Here is a 13,990-nt window from a genome sequence, read left to right as displayed (position 1 = left end):
TTTGTTCGCTGGACGCTTCGTAGATAAATGTCTGCGACCTGCACAGTTCTTGAATGAAAACGAGTCACATGAAGTCACATGCACAAATTGGTTTACATGGCGTTTTGTGCACGTAAAAAAATAACCCAGCTTACTACGCTAACTAAAGACTTCCTTTGTCATGCCACGTAAACATAATCCCATAATTAAAACACGACTGTGCAAGCAGCATTATACTTCCGCTGTATTTATTCTCCCACAGTATGCGGCCCATTCTTTGCTTGCATGAAAGGTTGATGTTTACTTTAATTAGAGGCGAGTCTATTGCTGACATCAGCAAGGCAGTGTGGTACCAACAACAGCAAACAAACCTAATCCTAGCTCTTATGAAGAGCCTGGGCCAAACGCACGTGTTTACAGCGTTTCACAGGTGCTTGGGCATGCACATGGACATTGATATGACAAACAGATAAAACTCTTAATCGAAATATACTTAGTTTCCATAAAGAAAACAACAAATTATTTGACTGAGTTGAGAATGAGTTTCATTTTACTGGCAACCCTCAAATAAAATTTCATCAAGACACTTGTCAAATAAAAGTTAGGCATGTTTTGAAGCCAATTATTATTTTATTAGCTTATTATTTGCAAACCATAATAAGGTGCTCATGTTAACAGTAACAGTAAGTATCTGCTACACACTGCCTAGGAATCACTGGATCATAACCAGTTTTTTTCATTACAGAAGTTGAACTTAGAGTAATTATTCTTGCAACAGGAATTATATCTCAATTGGTAAATGTATTCATTCATTTGCTGCATGCTGGCAGGAGTGTCAGTCATTTATATCTAATGTATTCATAAACAGGGCCAAGAAGGATTAGTTTGAGAGGTTGAATGGAACTGAGGGCCAGACCTGTCTGGATTGAATTACTGTAGTCTAGTTTTGAGATGACCAGGAACCTGAGTGACATGTGTGGAAGGAGTTCTGAACTACGCTCTGGTGACAAAGGACAAAACAAAGAAGTAGATCTAAAGCGAAAAAAATGTATTATGATTGTTATTGTGATACACAGCATTGCACAGCACAAGGTGCATTTAACCCATCACCCTCAGTGAACAGTGGGCACCAAGAAAGGTGCCTGGAGAGCACCTTGCTCAAGGGAAGCTCAGTTCCACATTGGAGGTTTAGGATTTGAACCCACAACCCCAACAATATATTGCATGTGTGTAAATTAATATAAGGCATATTTAAAACCTCAAAAACATTTTACTGTGTTGTACAAAGATGTGACCAGATACATTATACGAACAAAAGTAGCGGGGAAAATTTAATTCAGACCCAAATGCAATGTTAAAGCACTGGCCTCAACCCCATCAAAAACCTTTGGGATGAACTGAAATGGCACTGCAAACCAGGCTTTCTTGTCCAAGATCAGTGACTGACCTCATAAATGCTTTACGGAATGAATGGCCACAAAACGGCATCCAAAAAAAATGGCAAGCTGTTAAAACTGCATGGGGGCGACCAACTACATATCAAAACTTCAAATGAAAATTGTTTTTGAATACTATATTATTAAAGTCTACGTTGGTAGACATCAGGCATACCAACGCTTTTTATCCATATAGCGTAAGTCAGAAAGAGCATGTTGGGTAGAGCCGTGCTCCAGAGGTCTGGCAGTGATCGTGCCCCTTTGGCAAGTGTGGGAAAATCGGTGGGAAAGCAGTGATCAGAGGAGAGGGGCTGCGGCATTAAGCATGGCGTCTCGCGGAGGTTAGCTTGCTGGCATGCGTTAGCCTCCCAGGTCATCATCACAACAAACAATGCCCCCGGGCCCCGACGCGGGCTTCAGACTTCAAACGCCTACCCTGCATTCCAGTGCCATGTACCAATAAGTGCTAATAATGCTACAAAAAAAAATGAAAACCAAAACAGATGGTCTCCAATAGCACAGAGGATTACTGGGGCTATGCGGGGCTGTAGCTGCACCTCTGGGCATGGTGAGGTGAGTTCAGAAGGTACAATCAAAACAAAGGCCGAAAGGTCCGCGAAACAGCGGCACGGTTCTCATGGGCCGAGTCGACTGTGGCTGTCTGCGTGGTGAAAAAAAAACCTCTGCTTTTACAGCGGAAGCCGCCTCACCCTCCAGTCATTTAATGAAGAGGAGTCACTAAGAGAGCGCGCAAGAAAAAGGCAAAGAGACGTGTTTTAATGTGTCAGACGTCGGTCTGAGAGTTCCCACCAACACTTAACCGCAGGCAATAAAAAAACAGCATAAGCAGCCACACTCTCTCTTTGCATGGACTTTGAGTGAACCCTGGGGATTGGGCTGGCTAGGAACTCGGCTCGAGAAAAACCCAAGACGGGCTGATTGTCTTTGACCCAGCCTATAATTAATTGGGCTGAATAATATGTTGTTTTGTCTAATTGCTGGATTTTTGGACATACTGGTAAAAAAAAAGGTATGTAATGTACACACCATAGCATGTAATCATAAAATGGCGATTTTATAGCAGCATTTTTATACATCTTTATATCAGGTGGAGTTAGCAAGTTAAATAGGATTAGCATGGATTAGCATGTAGGCTTTCAACCCCTAATTTTAAATTTTAGTTTTTTTGGTCAAAGGAATAAATTAACTATAAATGTGCCACAAACATGAATATTATTCTAGAAATGCTTAGTGCAGTAGAATTGAAAGGTTCAAAGGTTTATTTAGGGGGTGTGCCGTGCTAGCGATACCTCCACTAGCGCGAATGGGATGCTAGCAGTTCTCTGACTGACGTGTGTCGACGGGAAACCGATCCACTAGCTTGAATGCAAGTGAATAAGTGTTATGGATGCCATGGCATGATGAATGTTTAGGCAGCTCAAAACCCCGGACAATTCTAGAAACCCGGCCAGACGCGTTTTTCCGATCTCAATAAAAGGACCGGGGAAAGAGGACATCTGGTCACACTACTTTACCTTAAAATAAAAGTGATTGCACAAATGGCTTCGGGGAGGTCTATGCAACGGTTGACGTAAAATTCCTTCAATTTTTTGTTAATTCCCAGATATTAATGAGTCTTTTGGACTTCACTGTTGATATGAGGTCTCATTAAAAGAAGCATCTGTGACTGCCAATAGTGAGATCCCCCTGGCCTCATGCTGTTTGACATGATAACATTTTTCAAATTCCTTTAATTTTCTGTTAATTTCCAGGTATTAAGGAGTCTTTTGGACCTCACTGTACTTATGAGGTCTCATTAAAAGAAGCAACTGTGACCGTCGATTGTGCGATCCCCCCGGCCTCATGCTGTTTTTTAGAGAGGCCACAGCTGAGAGTTTATCAGCCCCTGGATGTAGTATTTTTGATAAACAAATGGCTGCATACGTGGCCCATTCACTCGTCAAGGAATTTGAGGAGAGGAGGGGGAAAAAAAGAGAGAACGATTATAGGAAGTTGACTCTCTCACAGGTCGCTAATCTAAAGAAAATATTGCTGCAGGGCTAATTTCCTATGTGGTGCCAGTGCTGCTAAAGGGAAAATGTGCGAAAGGTCTACAGAGCTTGAGAGAACCTACTCATACAGACTCTGGTGTTGGACTATCGTTGAGAGTGACTGAACGCTGTAGTTTGTAATTAGATCTTTACAACTTGTGGCATCCATTACCCACATCACATTATCCGTTTTTGTGAGTTAACTCGCCAGATTTGAAGCAGGGGCTTTAGGCTTCTCAGGCAACCTGGAGGCTCTTGTTGGGGAGCCGTGGATGCTGATGGCACGTTGGTCAGATGGGAGCGACACAGAGCGGCTTTGAGTCAGATTCGCGCTCTGTGTTTTTGCTCAATTTGCTCCGCTCCTCTGTCTGAAATTGGAACCTGCTGGGATCGGGGCTTTGTGTTGACGAAGAGCGGGTGCTGCAGACCCACCCCACAAGTGACAATGAGACTTTCTGTGTGAGGCCTGAAAGACATGGGTCAGTGTGACAAGGAGAGGAATGAGTTATAATTAGAGAAAACACAAGGCCAAGCAGAGGTTAAAGAGAACTGAGTCCTGAGGAAAATATGATCTGTTAGGTGGAACAGGTCTGAAATGGATCCTTCTTCTTTTTTTTGACCTAGGTAAAATGTATTCATGTGTCTGATGCTCTTATAGAATGGTATTCCCTAATTGCAGGTTCATCTCTCTAGAGAAATGCAGGGTTAAGTGCATTGCTGAGGAACACAATAGTAGCTGCTGGATTTGTAAAAGTGAGGTTCACACCAATGGATTTGTGGTTTTGCTGGTTGATAAACGTCTTTGTTGAACACAAAGCCCCAACCACCCTGCAAAGTCCCTACACCCTGTGTAGTTTGCACCCAGAGATCTGCACCTAGGCTACCTTTGCCATGTTGTAATGTTTAAGGTATTAACATGGCTGTTTTAGTCTGGATCATATGGCCCTTTGCCTCTAGTCAACTCAATTTAGTCCAACACACTCAATAGTGCTACACGCATTAAACACCAAAAAAATAAATTGATAAATTATTGCTTTCATTCAAAGAGTTGGCTCACTTTGTAGATCGAATCAGAGAATGATGGTAAGGATGAAATCCCTTTGCCAGACATGGCTTGAAGGGAAGTCATATCAAATGAAGTAATCCACCTTGGGGAAAGTATAGGAATCATTATTTACATTTACAGCATTTATCAGACGCCCTTATCCAGAGGGACTTACAATCAGTAGTTACAGGGACAGCCCCCCCTGGAGCAAGCCCCCCCTGGACAGCCCCCCCTGGTTAAGGGACACAATGGTAGTAAGTGGGATTTGAACTTGGGTCTACTGGTTCATAGGTGAATGTGTTACCCACTAGGCTACTACCACCCTACCACCATTATTTGTCAACTCTAATCACATTGATAATAGACATTTGAAAGATCTCTGATCAAGTGTGTTTTTCATTAACCATATATAATAACAATATGTATATGGTAACTTAGTAATTTATGTGTATTATAGGTAACATGGCATAATCGAGTGTAGCATGTTGTTTAGCAGAGGTACAGAGTGCCATAATGTAATTTTTATTGTTTTATTACTAGAATTAACATTTTTGTTACCACTAAAACAATAAAACCTACCAAATTACCACTGTCCCCATCCCCATCCAGCTCTCTAGTACAAACTCGATTTTTTGTTTTTTTCTTTATGTTAAAGTACTTGGGACTTATTTTTAATATCACTCAGAATATCAAGGTCCAACATTGAAAAGCTGTAGACACGTGACTGTTCAGAGAGAATATCACTGCAAGATTCTGAATAAGCATATCTGCTACACTCATTATAATTTGTGTTTCTTACTGCTAAAATCATGTTATGGTGAAGCACATGCCAATTGTACGTGTTTTTGTACCAAAATTGTGTTGAGCAGAACAAATACACGCAATGGAAGTTCAAATGCGAAAATAACTATGCAAATAAAACAAATATTGTGAGACATGTCTTCTGGGTTTTCATAAAAAAGAAAAGGCTTCATGAGTTGCTCGTAACAGGGAGAGCAGGAGCTAAATTAACTAGCACTAATTTCAGATAATGGCCATACTGTAAAAACTTAGTTTGAGCTTAACATGGGCTAAAAGCCTTGTTTGCCACAGTTTCAGCAGTTTTCTGAGTCCCTTCACCTTTGAACCAGGATACTCCCAGAGCGCACTGACCTGCCGCGTGATTACTGTAAACAGAGATCCTTTGTCATGTCCATTTGCAGGTCCTTTCTCTCGCTAATGCAGCATTTGTCCCTTTCATTCAGAGGATTGCATTAAGTTTGCACCATTGTGGCAGTTCCATTAAATAGTCATCGCCTCTATTCACTGCATTCACATCAAGATGCAGGTAAGGTCTTTGAACTTTCAAGAATAAAAAATTTTGTGTCCACAGTTGTTAAATTAAAAATGAAATTTCACAAAGGAATGTCAAGGATTTTTAAGCATTCTTGTCTGAACCCTTTGACCTGCACATTTGCGGGGAAAATATTCCGACCCAAGGAGAGCAGGTGGCTGAAGGAGGATTACGTCATTCCCATCTGCATCTGTCGTGGCCTTCACGTCAAGCCCAGGTAAAGCCCGAGATGTATAAGATGGACGGCGCTTCTCTTTTTAACACCTGCGATGTCAGATCGCTCATGATAAGGGAGATATATATACTGTGGCGCGGGATCTGAGGCAGCCACCGGCTACGCCGTCACCAACACCACCAATGCTGGGGAATTTTACCTGCGGCCCTGTGCCCTCTGAGGTGTATTCTCGTGAGATAAGACTAAATTTATGACTTGTGTGTATGTGTGCCTGATTTGTCTGTCAAAAATTTTCCAAAACGGTCTTTACATTTATTTTTACAAATTAAATCTATCTATCTATCTATCTATCTATCTATCTATCTATCTATCTATCTATCTATCTATCTATCTATCTATCTATCTATCTATCTATCTATCTATCTATCTATCTATCTGTTACTGAAGTAAGTCAGCTGACTTGACATCACTTTGTTTACTTTTGACACAGGTACACAAAGCTGTGTGCCTGTGGGTTTCCAGCCAACCTTTTGATGGCCACCGGAGTAGAGGATCAATGTTATAATTGCGTAGTGTCAGAGCTCTTATCTCCCTTTGTTCCTTGATTGGTGGAAGGGTTAAGAGTTGCTCCAGGGCGGCTGGGCAGGGCTGGGCTGTGGGGGGTGTTGACTTGCCCGACCGCACTGAAGAGCTGTCAGACAGATGAGGGAGCACCCAGGTGGTGTATTCACCACTGACGTCCCACCATACGCACCCCCAGGGCAGTGTTGTTATCTTCTAGCTATTTCTCGCTCCTTCTCTCGCTCTGTCTCTCTCTCGCCTCTTGTTTGCCAACATGCATGACTTCCAGTCACATCCTTTTCCATGCTCATTCTCATTGCTCATTAATGCAATTGCATTGTGCACTTATAACACCTTAAGTCCCCACATACATCCCCATATATATCTTTTGATTTATAGCTGCTCATAGCTTTGATACTGAAAATTGTACTTATGGTGGAACAAATTGCCTGTTTGCCTGTTCTGCTGCTTTCATTCCAATCTTTATCTTCAATAGCTCTTACCTCGCTCCCAAACAACGGGTGCCCAGTGGATGTAATATTGCTTTTGAAGTGATCTATGTAGATCAATAAAGCAAATGGCATATTAGTCTGCCTAGCATGGAGAACACACACAAAGGACCGTTGCATAACGTATGATGGCCCCATTGAGGAACGTTAGCTGTTACAGCTGAAGGGCTCTTGTGATGCTGCATGTATTCATATGTCTACGTGGCCTTGTGGCCTCTGACAGCTACTCCAGAAGTCCAAAAAAGCATCACGCTGTGGTTTAACAATATGCTTTATGAATTATTACAGATAACTCTTCAGTGCCTGGCTCACAAGACACCTTGGTGGTATAATATTCCAAGATTAAGAGTGAGAATTTCTCTTTAAAACCCCCCCAAAAATAGTACGAAATGTGTGATTAAAGTAAATCACGATATCAAAAGTTGTATCTAGGATTCTGGATCATAAATTAAGCAGTGTGCCTTAGGTTGGACCGTATGTTGCCCTTAAGTCATGACTGGACTATTAACCATGTTTTGTATGGGTTTGATGTCGCAGTCATCTGTCAAACATGCCAATATTTCATATATAATTACACCTTTATAAACAATTAGCGATCATATATATTTATATGTACATATACCTTAGCTCACTTGTGCTTAATAAGATACAATGTAAAGTATAAGCAGGGATTAGACATAAAATGTTTTTAAACACTAAAAAGCCAAAAGTTTTGGACAGTAAATTCGCAAGGACATCTTATGTTAGCAAAAGATCACATCCCAACACGTATAAATAGTGTTATCTTCACTATTATTTTCAACCTTATTTTCAAATTAAGTTAGGAGTTATCATTCTCATTCTTTGTTTCAAACCACATGGCTTATAGGTTGTTACACATTTATTACATTTTTACATTTTTTTCAATTATTTTTTGTATTGTTTTTGTATCATTTTGCATGTAATATGTCGTTTTGATATAGTTTTATTCAGGAAATCTAACGTCTTTGTGTAGTTTTGTAATTGTGTACCAACAACTTTCTTTCAAAATTATTCTGTGAAATTTTACTTAATGAGGAAGGTAATGCTAATGAAACATTTCATTCAGGAGAAAATGTGTTTATTTGTGGTACTAACAAACTTTGGTAAATTAGCGATCTTCGCATTTGAAATGCACTTTTAACATGGTCTCAGATCTGTAACAAATAAATAGCACAATTTTGCTGCTAGACAGCAATGCAGGATGAGATGATATATTTCATAATGAAACATCATACAATTGAGTGGAGATAAGTATGTTTCACTGGACTGCTTAACAAGAGTTTTCTCCTTTTTAAATAAAGCTTATTTTTTAAAGTACCTCCAAGAAGAGAAATAAATAGAATGTAATCCATTTTGAACATGCATGGCTGATTTGTTTGGGGAACGTATATACATGTAACAACATCTGAACCTCAAAGTTGCGTGTTCCCACTTCTCGTACTGTCCTTTGAACACCAACAACACATAGAGATAAAGACACTTTTGTACATGAGTTGGGCATACACACTCACAAACACACACTCTCCGTACACTCACACGGCTTTGTTCACCGTTTCATAAAGGCTAAAACTAGCAAAGTGATTTTTTGCTTAAATTGCAATGGTTGAACAAAATGTATAGAAGAAACATGGAGTTCAAACACCACATTTTAACAACACTCGACAACACTATATTTTTTTCTTTCTCTAGTTCACGTTCACAAGATTAATCAATGGATTCATGCACTATGATATTTTCCGCATCTGGATTGACTGCCTTCAAAAGCAGGCAAATGGAAATTTTTTTTTACTGTAATCAGTGGCTTTATACTGTACATTTCTACTCTTTGATAAGGTCAACAAATAGATGAGAGCTACTTCAGAGAAAGTCTTTTACAAACATCCTATTGGTATCTATAAAAACTCGAGAGAGCTGAAGGAATTCTGTTCTCTCTGGCTTCTTCACTACTGACAATTGAAGGCCAAACTTCTCCAAGTTCATGGTCTCTTTCCCTTTCCCTCTCTTTATTATTTTTTTTCTGGTGTTTTGGGGCTTTGGCCGACAGTCTGTAAGAAGAGGTCTTTCCTATTGTGTTTCGCTGATGATCTGTGGGGTGAGGTGTACTGATGCAGGCCAGAGCTCTTGTTCTCTATAGCTGAGTCCTTTATGTCCATTTCAAGAGGCGAAGTAAGAGCTTTGCATGGAGTACAGTCGATCGATGGGGTTTCCCACACGCGCTTGCAGAGAGTTCATGTCGGAAGATGCCATGAAGCAGTCGCTGAGGCTGGTTAAGGACGTGTCACTGTCAATGTCATGGAAGATGGAGTCATTTCCTGTGTGGAAACAAGAATGAGGGTAAGAACATAATTGCCATTATCTTTATCTGAACAATGTAAAAAACAAATCCATCATGCCATTATATATGCATCTAATAATACGCAATGAAAAAGTCTCAATAAACTTTCCCACTTGTCTTTCCTACCAACAAGCACCATGCTGTCATGCAGTGAAAGATGTAGTGTCCAAGGGGATCAAGAAAAACAAAAGCCAAACTAATGGTGAATGTTTACTTCTTTCATAATCTCCACTTCTGCCATTTTCCTTGTGGGCACAGTTAGCCTTAATAGGCTCTCTGGGCCTTAATGACGCCATTTCACTAGGCAGTGACAGTTTGATGGGACATGGTTTTTTAATGAGTTGGCAACGTTTATAAGTTCCTCCATCCATCCCATAAAACAGGAGCAAGAGTTTGATGAGACTTGGGATTTGGGCTGAGCCATTGAAAGGAGAGAATGACAAGACACTGGGGAAATTGTGGTGGTTAGATGTGGCTCAACGACTCTCCAGTATGCATGAGCAGAGCTTTATTATGTGGTGGCTTTACCCATCCTATACGAGGAAGCATTGCATCGTTCAGCAGTTTGGTTTCAGAAGCTATCTTCTGGTGCTTGTAAATTCTTCGAAAGGGTGTGATAAATGGGGCACATTAGTTATATTCAATGATGCACTAATCAAAATTTACCACAGTAATGAAAAAAATGCACCAGCCAGACTGCACAATCTGAAGATTTAACAATTGACTACTGACGTCAGCAACTATCTCTCCAGTGTCCAGTGATCAATTTTTGAGATTTATGTGTTCCGTGTCGCTTCAGATCATTCATTGTGGTAAACCATTTTGTTTGGTTTAAAACTCACCACAGCTTATTGTGAAAATTCTCTTTGCTACTCATGTGGCTACCAATGGCTGTCAAAATGCATAAGAGTTGGCAGAGGATCCCACCAAAGCTTGGAGTCAGATGGACTACTACCCAACAGCTGTAGGGTCATGGATGAACAACACACTTGAGAAAGGCCTTCAACACAACACATGCTAGATAAAATGTAAATGGTTGTCTGTGACTATGTCTTAATTGGCAGATATGTGGTAAACTAGTTTCATGAGAACTGCTGAAATAACTGCTGGTGAGCTATCAGAAGAAGAATAATGCTCACCATATGGGTTCATGTGGTCGCCGGGCATCTGTGGAGGGGTAAGGCCTTGTTGGAAGGGATCGCCACTGTAGCTGTTCTGGTCCATGGAGACCAGTTGTTGCTGTGTGGGGGCCAATGGTGTGTAGGAGTTTATCATACCGTCCATCCTGTTGGACATTACCTCTGCCAGACGATAAGAGCAGGACAAGGAAATGAAGACTGGTGTCTCAGACATATTGATTTAATTGTGAGGTTATCAACAGGTCAAATGTCAATAGCAGTTCCATCTGGTGACATTATAGCATTGCATACAGCTCTTGCAATTACTTGTACTAAACGCTGGTGCTCAAGTAAATAGGAAATGTAGTGCAAGATTGTGCCAGACCAATCCAATGATGCATTGCCAAGAGTCAGTCAAAGAACTGAAAGACAGGGATGACTTCTTGTGGCTTTGACACTGGAGCCCACCAGCCATATTCCTTGCCTTTGCAGTGGTGAGCCCTCATGAGCTGGAGCCTGTGATTCATTTCTCACTGGCTTCCAGAAATGTCCTTTAAATCTTGCTTTGACTCTGAAGTTGTTCAAAGTTCACACAATTGGACAGACTCTGTGAAATCTATGTAAACATCCATATTTCATGGGGAGTATTGGACTCCCTCACTGGATCGAGCCTAAGATGTGGATTTGATAAATTAATGGTGAAAGGCCCTGATTTTCTAAGCAGCAAGTGTACATATAAGTGGTATTTGAGAATGTACGTTGGGAAGATGATCCCTAAAAAACTGAAAGTAATCTCATGTTCATACAACATGGATGGGGCTGATGCTTTCATTTAAAAAAAAATAAGACCAGCCTATGTGACACTGTAAGTGAATCTTCAATTTGTTCCTTAAAAAAAATGAAATAAAGAACTAAATTACAGTGCTGCTCTGTCACCAAGAATCCTATCTCAGGGAGCAATGACAGCGAGATAACAGAGAGACCAATTGCAGAAATAATAACACCCGTGTCTGTGTAATAACGCTCCATTGACACATTCCAGCCTTGTCCCAAGTTTCATTGCATCAGCGTGTTGTTCTGCACCTCGAACCACCAATGTGGTTCTCTGGGGTGACTCCAATTTCAGAGGCTCAGACCACCTGGTCTGTTCAACCCTGTGCAGACAACAGAACAATAGCCATTTCCTCTTGTATATACAAAAAAATTGCTCTCTTGATTTAAGTAATGTTAAATCGATGAATGTTCAGAAGTTTAAATCCATATCCAAGGAATCCCATTCAACAAAAGAGTATGCGCTAGAAATATAGATAACTTTCAGCAACCAGTATTTTTTTTCTTATTCTGAGGATGATAAATAAATAAAGCTACAGAATTCGAAAAAATTCCACACATGGACACAACAACATGTTAAAACATGCCGTGAATGTAAAAGACTCCCAAAATATTAGAAACACAAAGTAAATTTAGATATAACATCCCCAGGGTGTACAGTTTTAAAGTAGGCATTTTTTGCGATATGGTGCTACTTCTCTTTACTCTGTGAAAATCCCATGGCTTATGTCAGCGTTTTACTGCCGAGTAGAACCTGCTGCGCCTCCCCCTGAAGGCTGTAATCCGAGGGATCATTGAATCATTCGCAGCCATAAACGGAGAATAACAACACTCTTATTTTATAGACCAATGTTAGCCTAACCTCTTGGTGCGCACATTTACGGGGCTGTTCACTAAGAGAGCGAGAAAAAAAAGAAGCAAGAAAAGGCCTCTGACTCTGTCCCTGATGAGCAGCAGAAGTGAAGGCTCCTCATGTCAACACAGTTTTCCAGCTCCCCTTACTGGGAAATGGGTGCAATTGGTGCAACACCTCAGCATCTACAGTCTACAACTTAAATATGACTCGCTGGATCGAGTTCACTAATGTCTTACTATGCTATCACAGTGCTTTCTTTACATTCAGGAATTGCATTACATTAGCATTTCACAATTGACTTTAAGCAAAAATATTACAAAATGAATACGAAATTGAATGATGAAGTCTAACCCACGTTTCCTGCTTCACCATATACTCGGCTAGTGTGATTTTGGCCAGTTTTATTGCTTCTTTAATCAGTGCAAATGTTTTCACATAATTGCAAAAGGGATTAATCACCTAATCTTTTTGAATGACAGACTTGCATTAGTGAGCACAACATTCCATTGGAACTGCAAAATAATTATTGCGAATATTGTGCCTCTCTAGGTTTATGCAAATATTTCATTCATTAACTGCAATTCCCAGCTGCAATAATCATTTAATCAATTGCGTTGACCTTAACGACAGCATCCTGATTGTATGATTATATAACCCAAAGCAATAAATCTTATTTCATATAAAGAGGGAAGATTGTAGGCCCCTGATCTCTCCATGCCAGTGGAGAGATACCCTGATGAGACTGGGGCAACAAGAGACCAAAGAGGCTTTTTTTTTGTTTTTCTGAATGAAAGCATGACGTGTGACAGCATCTTTCAGAATAAGCCATCGCACATTAAGAAAAGATGAAGATGATGGTTCACAATACTCTTCTATTGACCTGCAGTGGTCATTACTGTGCACAAACCTTTTTTTTTTTATTATTTTCTTAGTTGGATTTGGTCTTTATTGACCCCATCCACACATCGGCATGTTGCTCTGTACGTACCTTGCCCAAGTCTCTGTGAGTTCTGTTGTTCTTGCTGCTGCTGTTGTCTACGTGCCAACTTCTTCATCTAACAAAAAAAAAAAACTTTATTTATTCCTACAATTCCTACCCCATTCTCCAGCAGTGACTCCTTAAACTAACATGCAATGTCTTTCATTTAAAAAAATGATGCTCCCCACAGTTCAACTCTGCCTGAACTGGACGGCCACAATTCGTTATCCCGAGGAGCTTTTTGAAGATAAACATCAGGAATAGGAGGTGGTAAGTGTGGAGTGGATGTGGAAGCTGTGCTCCATAACTCCAGGGGAGTGTGTGTGGAATGCACAGAGAGGTTAAGTGTGAGGGGAGAGCCATAGAGATTTGCAGTTCCTATCGCCCTCTCCCTCTTGGACTCAGATTTGAGGATTATTCACACATCGCTTTGCGGCTGCTTGCTGAATTCGCCGAATCTTGCTGCTGCCTGCTGCTTTGCATTATTTAAAAAAAAATCATTCAGTTAAGCGGACCTTCCCCCTTTACAGCAAAATTGCTATTATGGCCATTTGGAACTTGCGCATATCATATATGTCTGCAGTATCTGGCCGTGAGAAGGTTGAGGTTAATGGTGAACTAACAGCACGTCTGTGTTTCTGTGTCTGTGTAGACTGTCAAATTACCTTGGCTCTCTGATTCTGGAACCACACTTGCACCACACGAACACTTAGCCCAGTTTCAGCAGCTAGAGTCTCTCGCACCTGGAACATTAGAATATG

The 13,990-nt window shown here is 40.6% G+C and overlaps 1 protein-coding gene across 1 annotated transcript in view; it reads right to left on the bottom strand.

Moving 5' to 3' along the window:
- Positions 1 to 8,171: 8,171 nt before the first annotated feature.
- Positions 8,172 to 13,990, bottom strand: part of lmx1bb (LIM homeobox transcription factor 1, beta b) — a 50,853-nt gene continuing 45,034 nt past the window's right edge. The window contains exons 5-8 of the mRNA XM_028996678.1: positions 13,895 to 13,972; positions 13,239 to 13,305; positions 10,585 to 10,746; positions 8,172 to 9,422 (exon numbers count right to left, since the gene is read on the bottom strand). Coding sequence (XP_028852511.1) covers positions 9,265 to 9,422; positions 10,585 to 10,746; positions 13,239 to 13,305; positions 13,895 to 13,972 — 465 coding nt within the window. The 3' untranslated portion in view covers positions 8,172 to 9,264. The remainder of the gene's footprint in view (positions 9,423 to 10,584; positions 10,747 to 13,238; positions 13,306 to 13,894; positions 13,973 to 13,990) is intronic.

The sequence above is a fragment of the Denticeps clupeoides genome, chromosome 11 (assembly GCF_900700375.1).
Source record: "Denticeps clupeoides chromosome 11, fDenClu1.1, whole genome shotgun sequence".
NCBI classification, from domain to species: Eukaryota; Metazoa; Chordata; class Actinopteri; order Clupeiformes; family Denticipitidae; genus Denticeps; species Denticeps clupeoides.
This window is presented reverse-complemented; position numbering and strand designations above follow the sequence as displayed.